Source organism: Hippopotamus amphibius, chromosome 17, assembly GCF_030028045.1.
Source record: "Hippopotamus amphibius kiboko isolate mHipAmp2 chromosome 17, mHipAmp2.hap2, whole genome shotgun sequence".
Taxonomy (NCBI): Eukaryota; Metazoa; Chordata; class Mammalia; order Artiodactyla; family Hippopotamidae; genus Hippopotamus; species Hippopotamus amphibius.
This window is the reverse complement of record NC_080202.1, coordinates 9,641,402-9,665,425: the sequence shown is the minus strand read 5'-3', so window position 1 is coordinate 9,665,425 and position 24,024 is coordinate 9,641,402. Positions and strand designations below refer to the sequence as shown.

At 44.5% G+C, this 24,024-nt stretch overlaps 2 protein-coding genes across 3 annotated transcripts; one reads left to right on the top strand and one right to left on the bottom strand.

The window, feature by feature from the left end:
* Positions 1-352: 352 nt before the first annotated feature.
* On the top strand, positions 353-20,246 carry LOC130840350 (zinc finger protein 232-like). Of its 2 annotated transcripts, XM_057715780.1 has the most exons (4): positions 15,750-15,856; positions 16,918-17,395; positions 17,667-17,793; positions 19,468-20,246. In XM_057715780.1, exons 1-4 carry the CDS (start codon positions 15,834-15,836, stop codon positions 20,211-20,213), a joined length of 1,374 nt encoding a protein of 457 aa, XP_057571763.1. In that variant the 5' UTR covers positions 15,750-15,833; the 3' UTR covers positions 20,214-20,246. The 2 variants fall into 2 exon arrangements, with proteins under 2 accessions (XP_057571762.1, XP_057571763.1); XM_057715779.1 differs by lacking the exons at positions 15,750-15,856; positions 16,918-17,395; positions 17,667-17,793 and adding exons at positions 353-2,281; positions 7,278-7,373 and having other exon boundaries at positions 19,830-20,246.
* LOC130840351 (eukaryotic initiation factor 4A-III-like) lies at positions 13,227-14,665 on the bottom strand. Its single transcript, XM_057715781.1, has one exon. The coding sequence runs from the start codon at positions 14,662-14,664 to the stop codon at positions 13,429-13,431; it is 1,236 nt and encodes a 411-aa protein (XP_057571764.1). The 5' UTR covers position 14,665; the 3' UTR covers positions 13,227-13,428.
* Positions 20,247-24,024: the final 3,778 nt, after the last annotated feature.

Sequence of the window (24,024 nt, the reverse complement as noted above, 5' to 3'; positions counted from 1 at the left end):
AGCCTGGCCACAGGGCCCAGCAGGTTCCTACCCCATCAAACAGACCACTTCCAGCTCCAGACTGCCCATCTCCTCCAATGAATTCTTCCACTATCCTGCAGGCCACTCCCACACACCAGCTCCAGCCTGCACCCCGGCAAGTTTCTTCTTCACCAATAGGGTGTGTATTCCTGTGGTAGCCACAATTCCTCTGAAAAAGGTCTGAATCTCAGCTCCAGCAGGGAAGAGTTTTCTTCTAAGTCCCTTGTTTCTCCCTCTGAGACTTCCCAGTGTAGGAAAGAGGTGAAAATTTGTATTTTAGGAGTTATAGAATTTTCTACTTATCATTTCAGATTCTGATACCAGAAATAAGATGAAAGATTGGAAGTCAAAGATGGAAATTTCTGAAGAAAAAGATTCAGCAAGGGCTGTATCAGAAAGACTTCAAAGACAGATCTCCCAGGAATGTGGGTTAGTTGAAACCAGTGATCCTGAGGACAGGTTACTGAGGTACTGGGCAAGCCCCTTAGAGGATGCAGTGGGACATCCCCCTTCCCAAGAGAGAGGTATCAGGGAAGTGAATCTGATCCCCAAGAAAGCAGGAGAGAGAGGCCATGGACATAAGGAAAGAAAAATACTTTCTGCAGGAGAAACATCCCACAGATATGAAGTCTGTGACCAGAGCTTCAAACAGAAGTCAGAAGTAATTGAACATCAGAAAATTGATAATATAAAGAAAACTTATGCATGTAAGGAATGTGGAAAAACTTTCAATCGGAGCTCAAACCTGATTATACATCAGAGAATTCATACAGGAAAGAAACCATATGTGTGTTGTGAATGTGGAAAAGACTTTAATCAAAGTTCAAATCTTATTATACATCAGAGAATTCATACAGGAAAGAAACCTTATATATGTCATGAATGTGGAAAAGACTTCAATCAGAGCTCTAACCTGATTCGACATAAGAGAATTCATAACAATGAGAATCCCTATGAATGTAAAGAGTGTGGAAAGGCCTTCAAGGGAAGCTCAAACCTTGTCCTGCACCAGAGAATTCACAGTGGAGGGAAGCCCTATGTATGTAATGAATGTGGGAAGGCCTTCAATCAGAGCTCAGATCTTATTATCCATCACAGAATTCACACTGGAGAGAAACCCTATGAATGTTATGAGTGTGGACAAACCTTCAGTCAAAGTTCACACCTTGTCACACATCAGAGAATTCATACTGGAGAGAAACCCTTCAAGTGCAACAACTGTGAAATGGCCTTCAGGCAGCGTTCACACCTCACTGAACATCAGAGACTTCACAGCGGAGAGAGACCCCATGAATGTCACGAATGTGGGAAATCCTTCAGTGGGCGCACAGCCTTTCTTAAACATCAGAGACTACATACTGGAAAGGAACTTGAATGTGAAAAAGCCTGCACTTCTGACTTAGATCTTATCCAACAACAGAGAATTCACAGGGAAGAAAAACCTTATGAATGTACTGAGTGTGGAAAAACTTTCCGGGGAAGTTCAGATCTAATTCGGCATTGGATAACTCACACTGGAGAGAAACCCTATGAATGTAGTGAATGTGGGAAAGCCTTTAGCCAGAGGTCACACCTTGTTACACATCAGAAAATTCACACTGGAGAGAAACCCTATCAGTGCAATGAATGTGGGAAAGCCTTCCGGCAGCGTTCACTCCTTATCCAGCATCACAGAATCCACAGTGGTGAGAAACCCTATGAATGTAAGGAATGCGGAAAAGCCTTCATCTGGCGCACAGCTTTTCTCAAACATCAGAGACTTCACGCTGGAGAGAAACTTGAGGAAGGTAAGAAAACATTCAACAAGAAAGAACTGCTTAGAGAAGAGCAGAGAATTTGCCAAGAAGAGAAAGCTTATCAGTGCAATCTGTGTGGTAGAACTTTCCGAGGCAGCTCAGACCTCATCCGACATCAGGTAACTCATTCAGGAGAGAAACCCTATGAATGTAAAGACTGTGGGAAAACTTTCAATCAGAGCTCAGATCTTGTGAGACATCACAGAATTCATAGTGGAGAAAAACCTTATATGTGCAATAAATGTGGGAAATCTTTCAGGGGCAGCTCAGATCTCATTAAACACCACCACGTTCATACTGGAGAGAAACCCTATGAATGCCCTGAATGTGGGAAGGCCTTCAGTCAGAACTCACACCTTGTTGGTCACCAGAGAATTCACACTGGAGAGAAACCCTTTGAATGTAGCAACTGTGGGAAGGCCTTCAGTGGGCGCACAGCTCTTCTTAAACATCAGAAACTTCATACTGGAAAGGAGCTTGGGGATCACAAGAGAGGCCTTAAACAGGACTTATTCTAATAGGTAACAGAAACCTAATGAATGTAGGAAAAGCCTGGTGGAGGCCACATATTATTGCACAATAGAAGGTTTTTATTGCTGAAAACCATCTGAAGGTAGGAAAACATTAGAAGAGCCCTACTGGATGGAAAACATATAAGTGTAATGTAGGAAAGTTCTTGGACATAATTGCCTTTTTCTGTCTTAGAGTTGACACTGGAGTGTGGTCCCCAGGATATAATTACTTGAGAATGTTTTAGGGGACTTCCATTGTTAATAAAATCACTAGAAATCACTTTGCCTACACCCCCCCCAAACTAAATTCTTTCAATCTCAACTACCTAGTCCAAGTATAAATCTGCTTTAAGTACTTTAGGGTGATTAAATCTTTCTCTGGGATGAGTTCCTTCCATTAGATATATTCCCCTTTTATCTCCTTATAAAAATATGCTTATGCATATGCAATAATACAAATGAGAATGATCCATTAATTGAGAGAAAACAAAAAATAATAGAAATGTCTTGACAACAGGAGAGCTGAAGGCCAGGACACAAGAGCCAGATGAGGTGTTCCCCAGAGAAAGAGTGGTGACAACTAGTAGCATCAGGAAATGAAAGAGCAAAGGAGAGAACAGTGGGTGTCAAGGACAGGACTAGACTAAGTGCCAGGGCAGAGCGTTTAGGTGACCTGAGTTGGTGGGAATTAAAAGAAAGCAACAACTGTGAAAGGTCAAGTGATCAGAGGAGTGGTTTTATCTTGATCCAGGGCTTTGTAATTATTTGAGAACTGGAGAGTCTGAGTAGAACTCTGAAAGATACCAGTCATCTTTAATCTGATAACAGATATTGATAATTAGGCCCTGCCTATTTGTGCAGTCAAACTCAATTGTCAAATATTTCTTGTACCCTCAACTACTGGTAGATTGTATACATACGAACTTACACCACAAATCAGCAGATAAGAAAGTTACTGAATGGGACAATGTAAGGCAAGAATTTCAACCTCATATCTTTCCTCAGTGGGAGTAGCTTGTGAGATGCACAAATGGGGTCAGTGGTTCTCAACTGGGGTGATTTTTCCTCCCAGAGGACATTAGGCAATGTCCAGAGACATTTTGGTTGTCACAACTGGAAAGAAAATACTGGCATCTAAAGACCAAGAATGTTGCTAAATATCTTACAATACATAGCTTCCCCCCAACAAAGAATTATCTGGCCCTAAGTGTCAATAGTTCCATGGTTGAGAAACCCTGCCCATGGATATTTAGAGCACCAGTCACCTGGTGCCATTTAAGCAAGCATTTCAGTGTGATGCGGGTGGTGGCAGTGCATCCCAAGGGGAACTCAGAGTCTGAGAGAACACTTTAGTTTGATGAAGCAAAGTGGTGTAGTGGAAGGAGCACAGACATGGTAGTGTAGGGAGCATATGACGTATTAGCTTCAGCACCTGAAACAAATTACGTAACCATTCTGATCCTTATTTTCCTAATAAAACGGTGATAAAACAACCTACCTTGTGGTGTAACTGTGAGGTTTAAATGAGAAAACTGAAATTCACTGTTGACACATAGAAGGGCATCTAGAGCTTTAATCATTTTAAACAGAAGTATTTACAAGCAAAATGTAAGATGTGTAAGATACAGTTGGTGTCTTGTGGCTGGTGTAGAGAATATGACCCCTTGAAGTTCAAAGCACTGTGGGCTATGGCTTCCCCAGGGGGGCATCCTGAACAGTAGTGGATATCTTGAAGTGGAGAAGCCCATCTACACCATCCCTTAAAGCCAGTTGCGGGACTTCCCTAGTGGTGCAGTGGTTAAGAATCTGCCTGCCAATGGCAGGGGACATGGGTTTGACCCCCGCTCCAGGAAGGTCCCACATGCTGCAGAGCAGATAAGCCTGTGTGCCACAACTCCTGAGCCTGCACTCTAGGGCCTGTGAGCCACAACTATTGAGCCCATGTGCCTAAAGCCTGTGCTCCACAACAAGAGAAGCCACTGCAATGAGAAGCCCATGCACCACAACTAAGAGTAGCCCCGCTTACCGCAACTAGAAAAAACCCACGTGCAGCAAGGAAGACCCAACACAGCCAATAAATAAATAAATAAATTTATAAAAAATAATAATAAAATTGAAAAAAAGAATATGGGGAGCAATTTTAAAAAGTAATCAAAAAAATTAAAGGTACTTAAATTTTTTTAGTTATCCCAGATTCTATTTAAAACCTTTAGCTAACCAGAACATATTTGCATTCTATTTTATTTTTTAAAAAAAAGGAATTTGGAATTTATTCTAAAAAGCTTATCCCCATCTCCTTTACCTGTATTTATAGTGCTGTATAGCGAGAATGATGTTTTTTTAGGATAAGCAGGATATTGAAAACAGACTTGAAGGTAATTTAATGCAGTTGTTTCCAAATTTTAAACACCAAGGCCCTCTTTTTTACTCCCCTGTGCCCTGTGTTTCAAAACCCTTTGTTTGCCAAGCTGCATTTATTAAAGAATAATTATTTTTTGCTATTCAAATCCATGTATAACCACTAATCACATTTATGACTGGCATGACATAACCAGACTTAGGTATTAAAATTCCTGTCCAATTTGTAAACCTGAATGTCACAGAGTAAGATCTACCTGTTTGGAAGTAGCCCACGTTGGAACTTTGGGAAGAGAGCTTGAAGGATGAAAATTTATCTTCATAAGACCTTAAAAAGCTAAACTCAGGACCAAAGCTGAGAGATGGTCAAATCTTTTTGAGCAACAGGTGATTGGAATGTAGGTTATGAGAGTTTTCTCCATACAAATATTTCATAGGAAACAAGACTGCTACAACCTTGGGGAGAAAGTGTGTGAATATATTAGAGGAAGGGAATGTTACCCAATAATCTGCCAATTTAATCCACTTTTCTTAATTTTTGACATCCTTACTTAGAGAGGTCACCATCATCATCTCTTGTCTTATTACCACAGCCTCCCTGCTTCCATTTCTGTACAGAGCAGCCTGAATGATCTTTCTTTAGATTAAATCTGATAGTGCCACCCTCTCCAGACTTCTGCAGTGGTTTCCCACTAACCTGAGCCTGAAATCCAGTCCTTAGCAGGGGCACATGTGTTCTGATCTGGCCCCATTCACCCACTCCTTTGATAAATATTTATTGAGCCTCTAATATGCCACAAGCACTGGGGGGTACAAAGAGCACAAACAGACAACACTTTCTGCCCTGAAGCTTATTTATAATAGCAGAGAGAGATTAATTAGAACCCTAAGTTAAATTACAACCATGGTAGCCCAAAGGAGAGGCATGACACTGCGGTGCTCACCTTTCTAAACCCAACATCTACCCCTGCAACTCCCCAAGGACCTAGGCACTACTCTCTTGCCTTTCCACGAGCTGTTCCCTCTGCCAGAGGGGTTCTCTCCCTCCTTACCTAGCTCCACTATTTTTTTAGTACTTCCCACGTGTTGGGTACTGTGACAAGGACTTACCACCAATTTCCTCTTGCATTCCTTGGCTCAGTCTTCATTGGTGGGTACTACTGTTTCCCCCGTTTTCTAAACAGGAAATTAAGGTCAAGAAGGCAAAGTAACTTGCCCAGAGACCCGAAACTAGTAAGTGAAGAAACTGGAATTCAAACCCAGGGCTGCCTGACTCCAAAACCCATCTTCTTAGACACTGCAGTATTGTTGTCTCCCAACTCCTTCGCTTTCGCCTCGTTTCCTCCAGTCACCTTCCCTGACACACACCCAGTCGGGGTTGAGTGCTTATTTACACTCTGCTCCCACAGGCCACAGACACCACAACACAGTAATTTTAATCTTCTCGTCGCCCCACTAGACTGAGCCCAACCTAGACGGGGCCCAACCTAGACGGGAACCATATCCTAATCTTCGCAGGCTCTGTGACTCACGAGGAGACTACAGCTCACGTGGGCTGAAGCGCGGCGCTCCGCCCACCCCCACCCCCACCCCCGGCTTGTCTAGGAAGACGGGAGGACTCGACTTGGTGGCGATCCGGCGCGTGCGTCCCGGGAAGGCGGGAAGAGGAACCGACTGGCCTGGCCCGGAACCTCCTGTGGCTGGCAGCGGCGGCGGCTACACCCGTGTCCAGTTGCTGGGGGACACAATGGCCAAAGAGGCGAAAAAAGCACTAAATGATGGGGACACTGAGGGTGGCCCGGCGACGAGGCCCCGCAGTGGCCTTGCGTGCGGCGCTGGGCTCCTGGGCTCAGGTCTCCGGCTCTGCCAGTCCAGCCCAGCCGCCCAGGGCCCGCTTCCGTCCCGGTCCCATCCCATGGGCTCCCGCCCGCAACTTTGAGGCTCTCTGGGCGGCCCGCCCAGCCCTGGCGGGTAGGCCTGGCTCAGCGCCTCCAGGACTGTTACCTACGGGCGCAGAGACCGTGCGGGATGCAGCCGGGCCGGGAGCGCTGCCAGTCCACACACAAGGCGGTCTCCGCGAGGACCGAGTACAGGAGAGTGAAGGGGACCAGGTCATGCTGGGTAAGGAGCTTCTTCAGTGACTCCAGAGTTATTTATGGGGACCTTGTGACCTTCGCAAAACGAACTTTCTTCTGGGTTGGATGAGGGTCAAGACGGTGGCTTCTTGGATTTGGAGCAAGAGTCCCAGACCTCTGAATCCCTCTAGGATACAGAACTGTCTCAGTTCCGTTTTGAACTATTCTCTGAAAAGTCAGGCTCACTGCGCGAAGGCTCGTCCCTCCCACCCCGCAAAAAAATGCCTGTAGCAAATAAAATGAGACATCCTGATGCCTTGCAGTTATTCCTGCACTTAAGTGAGTTAGACTTGGTACAGTAATAAATAGGGAGAATTAAAGGTTTTTGAACAGTGATTAACGTGACGAAGGTGATGCATAACTAACAGCATTGTCCTTTCTCAGTTGGAGCAGGAAGGTCTTGGTGTCAAGATCATTAACCAAGTAATAAAATTTAAACTATCTATTATTTTTTAAGTGGAGAAAAGCCCTATGAATGTAATGAATGTGGAAAAGCCTTCAGATGCAGCTCAGACCTTGTTAGGCATCAGAAAATTCACACTAGAGAGAAAGTTCACAAATGTAATGAGTATGGAAAAACTTTCCGTCAGAGCTCAGGTCTTACTCAGCATCAGAGGCACCGCACAGAATCATAATCCTAGGAAGACAGTAATGATAAAACGTCTATATATATATTTGTTTTTAAATACTGTTGTATCTACCTTTACCCATCATAACTACTTGGAAAATTCTAAGCTTTCTAAGAACAGTTTTCATCTGATTCAGTTTAGAGTGTTCAGCCTCAGGCCGTGTGCAGATCTGTCCTTCCTAAATGCTTCCCCAAAAACCTTGACCGGGTAAGCCTTTAATTACATTTTCATTCCTAACTTTATCATCAGAGGTTCTACACCACAGGGAAATCTTGCAAATGGAAGAACTTGCTTATAAAGCACCTACATCATCACAAAATGGTGTCCTTGTGTGTCCTCTTCAGCAGCACCAGGAATCTAATAACTTTTCCCATCTTTTTACCCATAATACGAACTGTATCAAGGAAATATAGGATGTGATATCCTGAACTCTAGAAAGAATGGTTCTTCCTGGGTCAGAGTCTAATCCAAAAGTCTGAAAATGGTCCTGAAGTTTTTCTCATTAGAATAAATGTCAATATATAGATTAGGGAGTTTGAGCTTGTTCTTCCATTCCTAGTAAAAATCAGATACAGAAGCAGCTAGTTTAATTAGAAAAAGGAAGTGGCTAGTAAATCATAGGACAGTTACCTTCTTTCATATAAGGGTAGAAGTTGTGATGAAATCTCTTCCGTAAGATTTTAAAGTATAATAGCACTTTGGAGTCTGACATTCTGAAATCCAGGTTCTGTCACTTTTAATCTATGAATCTTAGGCCAATTTTTTTTATGTTTCTGAGCCTTGGTTTTTTCATATGTAAAATCAAGATAACGATTCTTCCCTTTGGGCTCTTGTGAAGACTAAATGAGACAATTTTGTTAAGCACCTAGCAGAGTTCTAGGTACACAGTAGACAACACATGATAGCTGTTTTTATCAGTAGTTCCTGTGAGCAGTGATTATCTAAGGCATTTTGAAAGAAAGGAGACAACATATTCTCCCCAGCTAAAGCCTTCTGGAAGGTTACGTGATCCTGCATTTCCTGGTCCAACTTGAAGTCGAAAGGGGCTTGGCTTAGTGTAAATAAATGGTAAGAATTGGGGCGGGGGAGGGGGGATTTTACAAATTTTCAAGGATGCTGTATCTGTTTTTCTTTTGTGTGTGTGTGTGTGTGTGTGATAAGAACACTTAATATGAGATTTACCCTCTTAACAAATTTTTAAGTATATAGCACAGTCTTTTAACTATAGGCACAGCGTTGTACAGCAGATCTCTAGAACTTATCTTCCGTAATAAAGCCACACTTGTTGAATAGCAACTCCCTATTTCTCCCTACCCCCAACCCCTGGCAACCACTATTCTACACACTCTGCTTCTATGACTTTGACTATTTTAGATACTTCATATAAGTGGAATCATATAGTATTTGTCCTTCTGTAGCATGCTGTATCTTGGAATAATGAAGTTAGCAGTTAATCTGAGAAGAGTTACTATAGCACTACAGAGTTGAATTAAGATTTTTCTTGGAGAGGCTAGGGTTAAGTTGAAAGTGTTAAGAGGTCAAATCAATAAATATCCTGCAAATATGATAGTTAGTGAACTTTAATTCCTGTAGGTGGCTTAACTGGTTTTTGAGACAGTAATAATCAGAGAGAATAAGAAGGTCTCAACTTTTTCATTCGATAGAAGGCAACAAACAAAAGTCCAGGACCAGATGGCTTCATAGGTGAATTCTATCAAACATTTAGAGAAGAATTAACACCTATCCTTCACAAACTATTTCAAAAAATTGCAGAGGAACAAACGCTCCCAAGCTCATTCTACGAGGCCACCATCACCCTGATACCAAAACCAGACAAAGATGTCACAAGGGAAAAAAAAAGAGAGAGAGGGAGGGAAGGAGGAAGGAAGGAAGAAAGAATGAATGAATTACAGGCCATATCATAGAAGGCAAATTGTAATGAGCTGGAAAGTTTCTTTAGAACCATCTGAACTATTTCAGAGGAGCCAAGGCACTGTTGTATGGTTTAATCTTTGTGTTCTTATAACTCATTGGGTCTCCAGTCCCACAACCTTTCCTATCCATCGTCTCTCGCTGGTTTTTACACTTTCCTATTAGATACCACTCTCCAACACTTCAGCCACTCTTTTACCACTCTTTTTGCCTCACTGTTCTTCAGTCACGGGTACCTAGCCAAAACAAAAACTATCATGGCCAGTCCTAATTGTCCTTTTCTGAGCCTGCACCTGGGTTGAGGAAGAAAATCACAAACCTAGGGAGACTTATGCCTTTGGGCACTCGACACTAATGCCATCTCTAGTTGGTTCTCTCCCATTGTCTGTAGTACCACTTAACACCTCCCCCTCTCTTTGTACATCTAACTATCCACTCACCGCCCTTCTTAGCAGGTGATCTCTTCACAGAGAAAGTAGAGACTATCACACGAATACATTTTCAACTTTTTCTGCTCCCATTCCTTTCCCTCAGGCATCTCTCATACACTGTATCCAACTTCGCTCCATTCTTAATAGAACTGCCATTTCTCATATCTAGGGGTTGTCTTGCTGTCTGTGCTTCCTATCCCACTTCCTCTGGGACCTGACTCCATCCCATTATCCCATCTCTTTTCTGTATCTTCAACTCTCTTCTCTCTCCCTTCCCAGATGTGTACAAATAGGTCCAAGTATCTTCCATCCTAAAAACCAAACAAAATTCAACCCCAACCCATTTTTTCTCTATATCATCTCCCTTTGTAGCCAGTTTTTGTGAGATCTTAGTTCCCCGACTCGGGATTGAAACTGGGCCCTCAGCAGTGAAAGCTCGGGGTCCTAACCACTGGACCACCAGGGAATTCCCACATTGTCTCCAATTCTTAACTCTCTTCCTCAACCCATTGAAGTCCCTCTGCCAACACACTATCAAATCTACCTTTACCAAGCACACCAGTGACATTGGTCACTAAATCTATTCTTTATCTGGCTCCTTTCCTCCAAACCATCTCTCCCCTGAAGCAGGATGGCTTTGAATGTAGCAGTTGAGGATGCTGAAAATAGAGCAGGTAAATATATTGATGTCCCTTGGCTGCAGCTAGAGTACAGCTTCTGAATCTCTGATGAAATAAAGATTTGGAGGAACTTTCTGCCTACCTCTGAAGCTGATGAGATTAGAAGACCTAAAATTCTGATCAGTCGTGTGACACGATGGCCATGTCTTAGATGGTTGGGCATGAGTTAAGCCTGTGGTGAAGAGGGCCTTGAACAGCTGGGGACAAGTTTGGAAGGACTAGTTTCTCTGTCTCTGGAGTTTTATTAGAACCTTGGGTAAAATGATTTCTCCTGATTACCTCTGAAGGGTATCCATGACCATTTTTTGGATGTGTGATCAAGGAGACTGTATCCCCGTGTGCTTTCTTTCTTCTTAGCATAAAGGATCTGGATCAGATCTGGCAGCACCTTGAGATCCTGAGAGTGAAAGTGAACAAGGCTTCTCTGAGCCCTGGTCTTCCATTGCTGTTCTAGTTGCCTCCGAACTGTTCACCTTTTTGATCCACCATACATGCCTCTGTTTGATTTTCTTGAAATACTGCTTTCATCATCCCACGCAGAAACGTATGAAACCTCACAGTCAAAAAGGAGCCAGTGGCTGCCCGTTACCTAAAGTAAAGGTTCTTGGCTTGGCATTTAATATGCTCTCTCATACTGACTTGTCTCTCATTTCATGAAACCCTCCAGTTTGAGGTCTGGTCTACTTACTGTCCCTAAACAGCTAATGCATTGTCCTAACTCTTATCTCAGGCTCTCCTGATCCCCTGGGCATTCAGAGTCGCTACCACTTAAACTTAACTTCTTCTTTAAACACAGGCAACGTGTGGGACAGGTTCTGACAGACACACACTCAGTTCTTTAAAGGAAAATGCCTTGACACTTTTTTTTACATTGTTCATTGTAAGAAAAATTCAAACACTGAAGCATGACTTCTTTGAATGAACAAACCAAAGTCCTTTGTGTCTCCAGTCTCACAGCTTACAGGAAGCCATTATTACATTGTAAATCTTTCACACACGTTCTCTTGTTTTCTTCACACTCCCTACACATTTAGCTTTTTGAAAGCAGGGAACTGTGTTTTTTGTATCCCCTCACCTCCAACCTAGACCTAGATTTACATATATATTTTTGTTCAATAAATGTTTGAATGAATGTCCAAGTTTATAATTTTCTAGTTTTGTAGTGGTTGTTGAAAAGTATGCGTAATTTCCTTTCTTTTCTTTCCACTCCAGATATAACCATAAATTAGTCACTGCAGAAAAAATTCAGGTTAATTTATATTTTGTAAATTATATTTTGCTTGCTTGGTCAAAGTATCCATTTATTTCAAATTAAACTTGGTAAATGGTTTCCAGCTGTGTTTTTGTTGTTATTGTTGTTGTTGTTTTGGCCATGCCAAGAGGCTTGTGGGATCTTAGTTCCCCGATGAGGGATCCAGCTCGGGCCCCAGAAGTAAAAGTGCCAGAGTGCTAACCACTGAACTGCCAGGGGATTCTCTCTAGTTAAGTATTTTATTTATTTATTATTATTATTATTATTATTATTATTTTGGCTGCATTGGGCTTTCTTTAGTTGTGGCAAGTGGGGGCTACTGTTCGTTGCCATGTGTGGGCTTCTCATTGCAGTGGCTTCTCTTGTTGCAGAGCACTGGCTCAGCTCTAGGCGCGCGGGCTTCAGTAGTTGTGGTGCACAGGCTCAGTAGCTGTGCAGGCTTAGTTGTTCTGCGGCATGTTGGTTCTTCCTGGACCAGGGATTGAACCCGTGTCACCTGCATTGGCAGACGGATTCTTAACCACTGTGCAACCAGGGAGGTCCTAGTCAAATATTTTAATGGTTCCCATTTGAAATGTTGTTTGCCAGAAAGTGGTGCTTCATGTTACATCTAAATGTAATTGCTCTCTAGCACTTTCTTGGGATCTTCTACCCACTTCCCCTGAGTCAGTGTTGTTTTATACACATTTGGCTGATGGACACAATTTTGGTAATTTATAGTTTCCTAGAAGATTATCCATTTCATCTAGGTCTTCCAATATCCCTCCCTAAAGTTGAATAAAATGGTCTGTAATTCTTTTCATCTCTTCTGATTCTGTGGTTATGTTTTCTTTCTCATTCCCATTCTTGTTAATTTTCTTTTCTTAACAAGGCTCTGAACATGTTTACCTATTTTATTGCACTTTTCAAAGAAATCAGCATTTAAATTTATCCCTTCTACTATTTTTAATTTTTCCACATCATTAGTTTTTATCTTTACTGATTCATTCTTCTTTGCTTCTTTGTGTTTATTTTACTATGCTTTTAAAGTTTCTTTTTTCTTTTTTAAATATTTATTTATTTGGCTGCACCAGGTCTTAGTTATGGAGTGTGGGATCTTCATTGCAGCATGCAGGATCTTTTAGTTGCAGCATGTGGGATCTTTATTTGCGGCATGTGAACTGTTAGTTGTGACATGTGGGATCTAGTTTCCTGACCAGGGATCCAACCTGGGCCCCCTGCATTGGGTACCCATAGTCTTAGCCACTGGACCACCAGGGAAGTCCCACTTTTAAAGTTTCTTAAGGTAACTTTTAAATTGTTTTATATCTGTTTTCATTAACAAGGGAGGTAGTTAAGGTTATACATTTTCAATTTGTCAAGGTTATACATTTTCAAGTATGGCTGTTGCTAGGTCTCATGGATTTTACCACGAAGTGTTCTGCTTATTGCCTGTCCCCAAAGAGCTAATGCACTGTCCTAATTCTTTTTTTTTTTTATGGGAAAAATTTTAAATGTTTAATGAAAAAGACTTAAACAATGCATTATTTACACGTGGGTAAGAAAATGTGGCAAAATCTCCAGAACTTGTCCTGAGGGGTCTTTGAGAAGAGAGTTCACACAAACCCCTTTAAATGGAAACTACCCCTAAATATTTCCAAATCGATATGAAATAGGGGAATAGGCTCTAGTGAGCAGATGCTTCAGATCAGATCAGCAACATTCATGGGCATCTCGTCAATCTGAGTGGAGTAGTACTGCTCAGTGTCTCTGAGGATGCGGATATCATCATTCTTTACAAAATTAATGGCCACACCCGTTCGGCCATATCGACCTGATCGCCCAATTCTGTGTATGTACAGCTCTCTGTTGTTGGGTAGGTCGTAGTTAATGATGAGGGACACCTGGGGCACATCCAGCCCCCGAGCCCAGACGTCTGTAGAAATGAGCACTTGGCTGGCGCCCGACCAGAACTCCTTCATGATGGACTCACGCTCCTTCTGGGGCATGTCCCCGTGCATGGACGACACGGTGAAGTTGGCTTCCCTCATCTTCTCCTTCAGCCAGTCAACCTTCCTCTTGGTGTTACAGAAGATGACGGCCTGAGTGATGGTCAGTGTGTCATAAAGGTCACACAGGGTGTCAAACTTCCACTCTTCTCTCTCCACAGCCACAAAAAACTGCTTGATGCCTTCCAGAGTCAGTTCATCACGTTTCACCAAAATTCGGATGGGGTCGGTCATGAACTTGTTGGTCATCTCCAGGATCTCGTGGGGCAGCGTGGCACTAATGAGCACCACCTGCATGGCGGGGGGCAAGTACCTGTACACGTCGTAGATCTGTTCTTTGAAACCTTTATTCAACATTTCATCAGCTTCATCCAAAACCAACATCTTGATAGCACATGTCCTCAAACTTCTGCGACAAATCATATCAAAGACACGCCCAGGTGTGCCAGCAACAACATGCTGTCCGTAGTCTAGTTTCCTGATGTCCTCCCCAACATTGGTGCCCCCAATGCAGGCATGGCATTGGACGTTCATGTAGTCACCCAAAGCAAGCAGGCCCTTCTGGAACTGTACAGCTAACTCTCTTGTCGGAGCCAAGATCAAAGCTTGGGTTTCACGAACCTGAATATCCAAACACTGGAGGACAGAAATACTGAAGGTGGCTGTTTTGCCTGTACCAGACTGAGATTGTGCAATGACGTCTCTCCCTTTAATTATCTGCTTAATAGCTCGCTGCTGGATTGCTGATGGTTTTTCAAAACCGTAGGCGTAGATGCCGCGCAGCAGGTCCTCTCGCAGGCCCATGGTATCGAAAGTGGGAGTCATGTCCACCTCCTCGCTGGTCTTGAATTCCACTTTGGTCATGTCTTCCTCTATGAGCAGCCGCTTCCGCGCCAAGCCCGAGGTCGCCATCGTGGCCGTGGCCGCCATGATCCCGAATGCTGTCCTAACTCTTATCTCAGGCTCTCCTGAGCCCTTGCAGCATTGAAGACAGTTTGTAATTTTGCTTTTGATTTCCTCTTTTGATCCAGTTGTATTCTTTTCTTTCTGATTTTTACTAGTTTGCTCAAGTTCTAGAGCATTCTGTTTTTTTCTCTTGTTAACTTGGACGCTATACTGTACTTTTCCATTCTCATAATGTTTACCTTCCCTTCCCTAGAGCTCATAATCAGATGCATGTTTGTCTATTATTATTGGAAAAGATAGCAGTGATTTCCTCTATCAAAAAATCCTTTTTCCCCTACCAGGGAAAAGTAGGGGAAATAAACCCTACCCCAATAAACTGCAACCTTAGATTTCTTTTTACTCTTCCCCAGGAATTGGTTTTTCTTTACTAATGGACCCACATAGGCCACTGGTTGGGAATATTTTCTCCTTGGGGGTAACTTCTTCTTCCACTGTGACCCTCTAATCAGTCTGGGAAGATATAACTGTAAAACAGGAGGTAGAAGAGGAAATGCTGCAAAGAGGCTACCGCACAGGGACTTCCCTGGTGGTACAGTGGTTAAGAATCTGCCTGCCAATGCAGGGCACATGGGTTCCAGCCCTGGTCCAGGAAGATTCCACAAGCCACAGAGCAACTAAGCCCGTGCACCACAACTACTGAGCCTGTGTTCTAGAGCCTGTGAGCCACAACTACTGAGCCTATATGCCATAACTACTGAAGCCCGCCCACCTAGAGCCTGTGGTCCACAACAAGAGAAGCCACTGCACTGAGGAGCCCGCGCACTCCAAAGAAGAGTAGCCCCAGCTCCGGCAGCTAAAGAAAGCCGGCACAACGAAGACTCAACGCAGCCAATAAATTTAAAACTTAATTTTTAAAAATCATAGTATAAAAAAGAAAAGAGGCCACGCACAGGCTAGAATTTCCCTGCCGTTTCCATCTGCTTGGACGGCCCCTGGGTGTACAACTGAACAAAGAAGCGAGGCCCGCCAGCCGTTAAGCCCGCTCCCGCCGGCCCCGCCCCGCCCTGCCCCGCCTGCGGGAGGACTCAATTCCCAGAGGCCCCCGCGACCGTGGTGGCCGGGGCCGCGGGTGGGCAGGCGCACACTTGCCCTCGCGCGTGGGCTGGAAGCGCGCGCTGCGCAGAAATGAGCGGATGGAACCTCCGGGTCCTGAGAGGTGAGTCTTGGCGGCGGCGTCGCGGGCATTGCTCCGTGGCCGGCGCTGCTGTGGCCAGTCCGGCAAGGCAGCGGCGGTTTCTGCGGTGAACACACCCCGCAGGCAGCCCTGTAAGGAGCCCGGGCCAGACCGCGCGTGTGCGAGGAGAGGGGCCTGGGTCCCCACGGTTCCCGCCCCGGGTTGCACGGGTTATGTCGCGTGTTGTGGAGGGCGTGGGCTGGCCCGCTGCCCCTCTTCTCTTCTCTGGAGATCCCAGGGGTTAAAGTGAAGTGTGGGGAATTGTAACTGGCCTGGAGGCCAGCCCCCTCCCCAGGCGATCGGGCGGGCCCCTGCCCAGCGCCGCGCGCAGGAGTTGAGCTGGGGGCTGGCGCCGCCGGGGCATCGCCCTGAGAAACAGGCTTCTGGCGCTTCCTTTGTCCTCGGCCAGCGGCCCCTGTTTGTGTGCCTTTAATAGCCTCTGGGTGCGTCCCACCTCCTTCCCTTTAGATTTTCCTGACGCTGGACACCTTACCCGAGACCAGGTCTTGCCCATAGCAGCCCCGTTAAACAGGACTCTGCTACAGATACTAGACGTTTGAATAAGATTTCTTCACAGGAAATTTAAAGTTTTCTTTTGTTGTGACCACTACAGAAATTTGAGAAAGAGTGGAGGGGTCATCTGGGAGGAGACTGCCTCTCCAATACTTCTGAGAGTCAATAATTGAAAACAGGCAAGTCACCTTGCACTGAAAAGGTGCTCAGCTCTGTGTTCTGGAAAGTTGGGTTTTGCTTCAAACTTGTTTCTTCCCGTGGATCCCGGAACACTTTTTTTTTTCCTGCTGTATTTTCCTGCTACAGCATTTATCTAGTTGTATTATCTAGTGTAGAAGACTCTTTACATATCTGTCTACCAGATTCTGAGTATCTCAAAGGCAGTGACTTACTGGAATAGAAATCTGGGAGGGACGGAGAAAAAAAGGGTTAAAGGGTATAGTACACCGTGTGGCTCTTGGTAGATGCTGAGTGTGTGTTAATGAATTAAAAAAAAAAAAAAAAAAGAATGATTTCTAATTATGTTACAGGGTGCCCCTGAAAGACTTCTGCTGGTATGGGCCTTCTACAGAGCCAGTCCAGGCTAGGATAGCGGTATCACTAACAGCAGCTACAACTCTGGCCCTTCAGGGTGCACAGGATCAAGAGAAGATTATGATGATGGAGCCAAAGAAAGAGGAACAGGTTTGGGAGTATGAGACCAGGCTACATGGGAACCACTCTCCCAGTCAAGAGATCTTCCGCCAGCGCTTCAGGCAGCTCTGCTACCAGGAGACTCCTGGTCCCCGGGAGGCCCTGAGCCGACTAAGGGTACTCTGCTGTGAATGGTTGAGGCCCGAGAGGCACACCAAGGAGCAGATCCTGGAGTTACTGGTGCTGGAACAATTCCTGACCATCCTGCCTGAGAAGCTCCAGTCCTGGGTGCGGGGACATCACCCTAAGAGTGGAGAGGAGGCTGTGACTGTGCTGGAGGATTTAGAGAAAGGACTTGATGAACCAGGACCGCAGGTGGGAAGGGGAACATATGATCTGTTGTTGGAGCCAGATCAGTGACCCTCAGGCTGGACAGAGGGGCAGCAGTAGGGGGAGTTGCCAAGTTCAAAACTCTTATGGGCCAGGTAGAGCAGTGTGTGTTTCTATCTGTTTTTTTTCTGCCCTAAAGTCCTGAATAAGACTCTAGCTCCTCTTCCTGCCCCTGTGCTGACTCTAAGGAGGCTCTCTAAAGTCTCTTTGGAAGCTTTGGTTCCACAGAAACCAAGTGGTGCCTGATCACCTCCAGGTCCCAGGCCCTACACATGGACCTGCACAGCAAGAGCCGTGGGAGGAGAAGGCACCTCCGGGAGCAGCCCAGGAGAAACCAAGCATCCAGCTGCAGCCTAAGGAGACCCAGCCTTTCCCAGAGAGTGGTGAGGAGCAGGATTCTTTGGGGAGGGAGGGAAGGAGGAGGGAGTATTAAGGGCACAGAGTAGGTGCTTAGAAGTTGGCTGTAATCATCTTGGCCTTACTGTCCTTACCTCTTAGGTGAGAGACTTAGCCGGTTTCATCACCCACAAAATTAGGACTAATGATAACCTACCTCATGTAGTAGCTCTAAGGATTAAATTTCTATCGTATCTGGCTGTAAAGCCTCACCAGCATCTCCTGGCTTTAGAGAGCCCTAAAACAGGACTAGAAAATACTTCATTCACTTCCTGCCTTATCATCTCCACTGCCCTGGGCTACAGGCAGCCTGGAAATCTCTTCTCTTTTAACTTTCTCGTGGCTTGCAAAACATATTTTTTAAGCCATAAAGCATTCCGTGTGAGAGACACAGCCTGTCATCACCTTTATCTGCCCCTACCTCCCATCTAAAAGCCCTGTTTGAAACTCTCTTATGTCTACACTTGTGGCCTTCGGACTTACCACAAAAACTTCCTTCCCGGCCTGCATTCATCCCATAAACATCCTCTTCTCCCTCCTATGGCACATCCTAGACTGAGGGCCTCAGGACCATGCACTGTCCTTGCTGGGTGCTGTATAACCTCATGAACCATCAGGAACGTGACATGAATATGTTGCTAATCAAGGAGATTCTATTTAATACTTGGTTTTACACCACAACCCCACCACCACCAGAAAAAACATCTGAAAATTCAAATTCTTGCTAGCAGCAAAATGGGAAAAACTAGAAATGGAGATGAATCTTAGTGTCTATTCCAAAAGTATGTTTTTACTTCCCAGCACTTCTTGCCTTTCTAGCAGAGTTTTCCTTGTCTCCTTTACTTCTGTTTTGTAAGTCTCTCTTCATAGCTAACAACTGTTTGATTTTTTTTTAACAAGCATGTTTCACATTTCTTTAACCACAAGCATTTAACCTGAGAAAAAAATGTATTTTTAAAGTCTTGCATTACATTATAGCAATTTACTCTTTGTCCCCTTTAGACTGTAGAAAGCATTACAGTCAGTTAAAACACAAAAGGCATTACAGACAATTTAAAAATGAAAAGGCAAAGCACTCTTCTCTGTTTTTTAAGAAGCAAGTCAAAGGGAAAGGCAGAGAGCACCAAGCAGGCAGTCACCCCATCAGTAAAGGAGCCAGCTGCTTGGGGATCTTTTTCTGTGGCTAGAGACTTGTGGGGCAGGGAATGATTGGGAAGAAGTGAAGGTCACAGAGTCAGGAGGAGCAGGGTCTTTGTGCCTTTGCGAATATCCCTTTTCCCTCACCGTGTGATTCTCATTTATCCCTTCCTGAACGACATCAATTGACCACTCCCCAGTTTCTTGAAAATACTACTTTTTCTCGTATTTTTTAAGAGTAAATCCTAAAAAGAAGATCCTGCCTTGAAATTTATTTTATTTTTCAAATAACATTTTTGCAGTGTTCCATTAAGGAAAAATTAGAAAAAAACATAAGGGGGAGAGGAGAGAAAAAAAAGGAGAAACCTTGTCCCCTACACAATCCCATCACCAAGAGATGACCATTGTTCATACTTAAGTGACTATCCTTCTGAATTTTGTCATGTGTGTATATTGAATATTTTTTAAGCCTTTATTTTCATGTCAGAAATGCTAATCCAAGTGTCATTTCTCCATACATCCAGAACAGGTATATATACATTTTCCATCAGTCGTTGCAGAAGATGATACAGAGTCCAAAGACAAAGGGTCATTGCCACAACCACCCATTACTGAAGTGGAATCACAGGTGTCCAGAGAAAAACTCACCATCAGCACCTCTACATTTGAACCTGCCTCTGAAGTTGAGGGCCCTTTAGAGCAGCAGCAGAGAACTCTCAAAGGGAAGAGACTGAGGCAGTCCCCCACCCAGGGGAAAAGCTTCAGGCATAAGACAACTTCCACCGGGAAGAAAGACCATGAATGCAGCGAATGTGGTAAAGCCTTCATTTATAACTCACACCTTATAATCCACCAAAGAATTCACTCTGGAGAGAAACCTTATAAGTGCAGTGATTGTGGGAAAACTTTCAACCAGAGCTCAAACCTCATTCAGCATCAGAGAATTCATACTGGAGAGAAACCCTACGAATGTTGTGTGTGTGGGAAGTCCTTCAGGTGGAGTGCTCATCTTGTTCAACATCAGAGGATTCATTCAGGGGAGAAGCCCTACGAGTGTAATGAGTGTGGAAAGGCCTTCAGTCAAAGCTCATATCTAAGTCAGCATCTGAGAATCCACAGTGGAGAGAAACCTTTCATATGTAAAGAATGTGGGAAAGCCTACAGATGGAGTTCAGAGCTAATTAGACATCAGAGAGTTCATGGCAGAAAAGAGCCTTCCCAGTGGACTGAGGGTGAGAAAGTCTCCAGACAGAATTGTACTTTTGTCTAATCAGTTTTAGGACCAGATTCCATAAAAGTTATAAAGTACCTTAAGATTTATCCTTTGTCTTTCTTGATTTAGGAAAAACTGTTTACCTAGTCCCACCTGCAGGTCACCACTTCATGCCCTCTGTTTGAGATGACTGTATCAACAACATGCCTTTGGCTGCAAGTAACAGCTTAAGATGCTGACTTCATTAGGGTTCTGAGCACATGTGCAGGCAGTGGCCGTCCTATATTAGTATTATTGTGGATGGGTCTTTGGTCCTGGCTCTTCCTCAGCCCCATACTGATCTGCCTCTTGGGACAGGGTCACATCTATAAGTGTCCAGGCATGAGACAGAAACCACACTAGTTACTTGAGCAGGAAAAGTTTAATACAAAGAAGTGCTAGCTAGCAAAGGGAGATTATCTGTTAAAGGAGGTAAAGAGATCTTAATATAGGAATAGCAGCATGGGGAACAGCTACCACCTCTAGGACTGAGGGAGAGCACCCAGGGAAGAAGCAGACTTAGGAGAGCCAAACTCAACCCCCACACAGCCCAGGACCCTAGACAGGTGAAATTCAGACCTCTCTGGACAGGTGTGGCTGCTCCAGTGGTGCATGAAAGCTGGTCTCTATGGGCTTGCAACAGCCGGTTTTGCACATCTTTTCACCAGCCTACACTGAAATTGGTCAAGGGGAGAGTACTCATGCCATACCGTGGAAGTCAGTAAACGCCACAAATCAGGGCTTTTTTTTTTTTTTTAAACTAATTGTTAAATATTGACACTGGCTGGTGAGGTTCATCAGGGTGCTGCAGGCCAGAGCAAGAACCCACTGGTCAGGGTGCCCATAAACTCACCAGAGGACGGGTGCCACACCGTAAGGACGAAGGGAAAACTACCAGAACCAGAGGGAGAAGTCCCTTCCTCTTTGCTTTGTCCCTCCAGTGCCCTTTACTGGCAAAGCCCGACACCATGCCAGCTGGCAAAGGGGAGATGTTGGCAGGTCCAGCTCAGGTCTCATAAAGTACGGCAGACTTGGAGTTGAGAGGCGATTACTTGCTAACTGGCCCATGTTACAAGTTCCTTTCCACCTCGGGGCCTCATTCTCCACTCCCTTCCCCCAGATAGTTACGTAAGTCACCCTTTACTTCTTCTAGATCTCCACTTAAGTGTCACCTCTTCAAAGAGGCCTTCCCTGACTCTAACATACAAGTGTTATTTCTCTCTCTCATAAATGTCCAGACATAAACAGGTCAGCAAGCAGCCCACAAGCCAAATCCAGCTTGTGCTTAGCCCACAAGCTAAGAATGGCTTTTACATTTTGTAAGTGTAAAAAAGCAGGAAAAAATAAGTGACAGACTGCATGTGGCTCACAAAGCCTAAAATATTTACTTCTGGCCCCTTAAAGGAAAAGTCTGCCAAGCCCTGGTCTAAGGGACAGCTCAGTTTTGCTTCACTGGGTACTTCACCTTCTCCTCCGTCCCCTAGGCTAGGATGCATTTGTCTACATGGTAGATGCTGGGTCATTACTGTAGCCACATTCCAGCTCCCAGGAAGAGTAAAGTAACAGTCTCAGGACAGGCGATTTCCTTTTCAGTAGGTGTCACAGAAGGTACTCCAATCCTTTGGTGAAGATTCAATTCCACAGCCACATCTACATACCAGGGGGGCTGGAAAACACCTCTAGCAGGGTGACAATTTGCCTGATTAAAACTGGAGAAGGAGAATAAAAATTGGGGAAGACCATCAGCAGTGCTCCACCCATGGTCCATCTCCCTACTTCTGCAGCCTGGTACTGCTGATTGGCTGGGGAAGGAGAGTCCTGAAAGGGCAGAGCAGGATCTGGGAAGCAGAGGATGGGGCCCAGAGGTCAAGGGTATGGATTAGAGCTCTAGGTCTTGGTGGTGGTCATTCCAGAAATAGCCGTCATTCTGGCTGCAGTGCCCTGTGTTCGTCACCCTGAGAACAGCTGAAACCAGAATATTTTGTAGGCAAAATGTTAACCTGAAGCCATCTATTTTGCCTTTGTTAGTGCAAAAGAAACTATTCCAACAACAGAAGTTCTGTGTGCTTAGTTTGGTTGTATTACAGGAGCTAGTTCCTTATCCAAGAGGGGTTCCTGGGAGTTAAAGGGGCCATACTGGTCCAGTCATAATCTGTTCCTATTTCTATGTATGAGTGCCCTGCTCACGTGTGAATTTTGGAATTCACTGATAACAGGAAGTTCCCCTAGCTGTGCAGCTGAATAAACAAAAGAACTTGTACCCGCTAAGGACTGTGGTCTTTTGTCCACAGCAGGAGATAGAGGAAGAAACACTGTTCCTGGTCTCAGGAAGCTGATAGGCAACCTATAGTTGAGAGAACCCATTTCAGCAGCAGTGGTCAGTTCAGCAGTGGTGGGTTCCGGAGATAGGCAGCCAGTACGATCCCAGAGCTCAGGACTCACTAGCTGTGATGACCCTGTGTTCACGAGGGCTGTCCTAACAAAGTATGACAGACTGAGTGGCTGAAACAATAAAAATTTATTTTCTTACGATTCTGGAAGCTAGAAGTCCAAGATCAAAGTGTTGGTAGGGCTGGTCTCTTCTGAGGTCTCTCTCCTTGGCTTGCAGATGACCATCATCTCCCTATGTCTTCACATGGTCTTCCCTCTCTGCACATCTGTGGCCTAAATTCCTCTTATAACAGCACCAGTCATCCTGTGTTAGGGTCCACCCTAATAACCTCATTTTAACTTAATTACCTCTTTATAGACTCTATCTCCAAATGCAGTCACTTCTGAGGTACTAGGGATTGGGACTTCAACATGAATTTTGTGGGAGACACAACTCAGCCTTGGGTAAATCATTTAATCTCTCCTAGGCTCAGCTTTCTCCTCCATAAAATGGGGGAAATAATAGTACTCATGCATAGGTGATGGGGATTAAATGCAGTAACACCTAGCCCAGTGACCGAAACAGGTAACATTAATAAATGTTAGCTTATATTAGTGATATGAAATTGTCGAAAGGCAACAGTGTCCTGAGTTATGTCTGAGTATTCCAGAATCTAAAAAAAACCCACCCAGGGAGTAAGTTCACTAGAGAAGGAAAAAATATTTGATAAACACTTCTTATGTACCTTCATATACCCGTTCATATGCAAGCAGTTAGAAGAGAAAGAGAAGTCTTAATTAGTGTCATGGATGTTGAGGTGTGCCCCCCACATTCCCTTTCACAGCAGACATGAGTGCAGCCTGCTGACAGCTGTCCCTCCCCAGGAAATTCCCTTGGCTAAAGGGGGCTGCCACACCCAAGTGTCTGTCCCCTGCCAGGAGCAGCCCACATCTAGTCCATGAGATTGGGGTTGGGGCTGGAGAAAAGCAGATGGGTTCAAAAGCCTGGCCACCCTTCTTGATGGGAGACATATCTGAAAGGTCCTCCCACATTTTTCTTGGGTTGAGAAGGCTTTCATTGCATCTGTTTCACCATTTAACTTCTTCCCTCTGCCCAGCCTATGTCTCCTTTTCTCTCAGAGGTGTTCCCAAGAGCATTCCCCAGCAGACTTCCTGCACACCCTCCATGTCAGCTCTGTTTCCCAGGGATCTCAACCTATGAAAATTAGGCAGCATCAAATAAGCAGAGTAAAGACATGCGAATGATGGTAAAAGTGAAACTTGCCAGGACTTTTACATCATTAATTCTTAGAGAAGCCACAGAGCCCTGCCTATTCTGCTCTTTTGTCTGTCAAGCATCAATGCGTCCCTTTATTTACATATCTGTTCATCAAATTCCAAGTGCCTTACCAGGAAGAAGTTTACAACCAAAGGAGAGGTGGAGAAACAAGTGAACAGG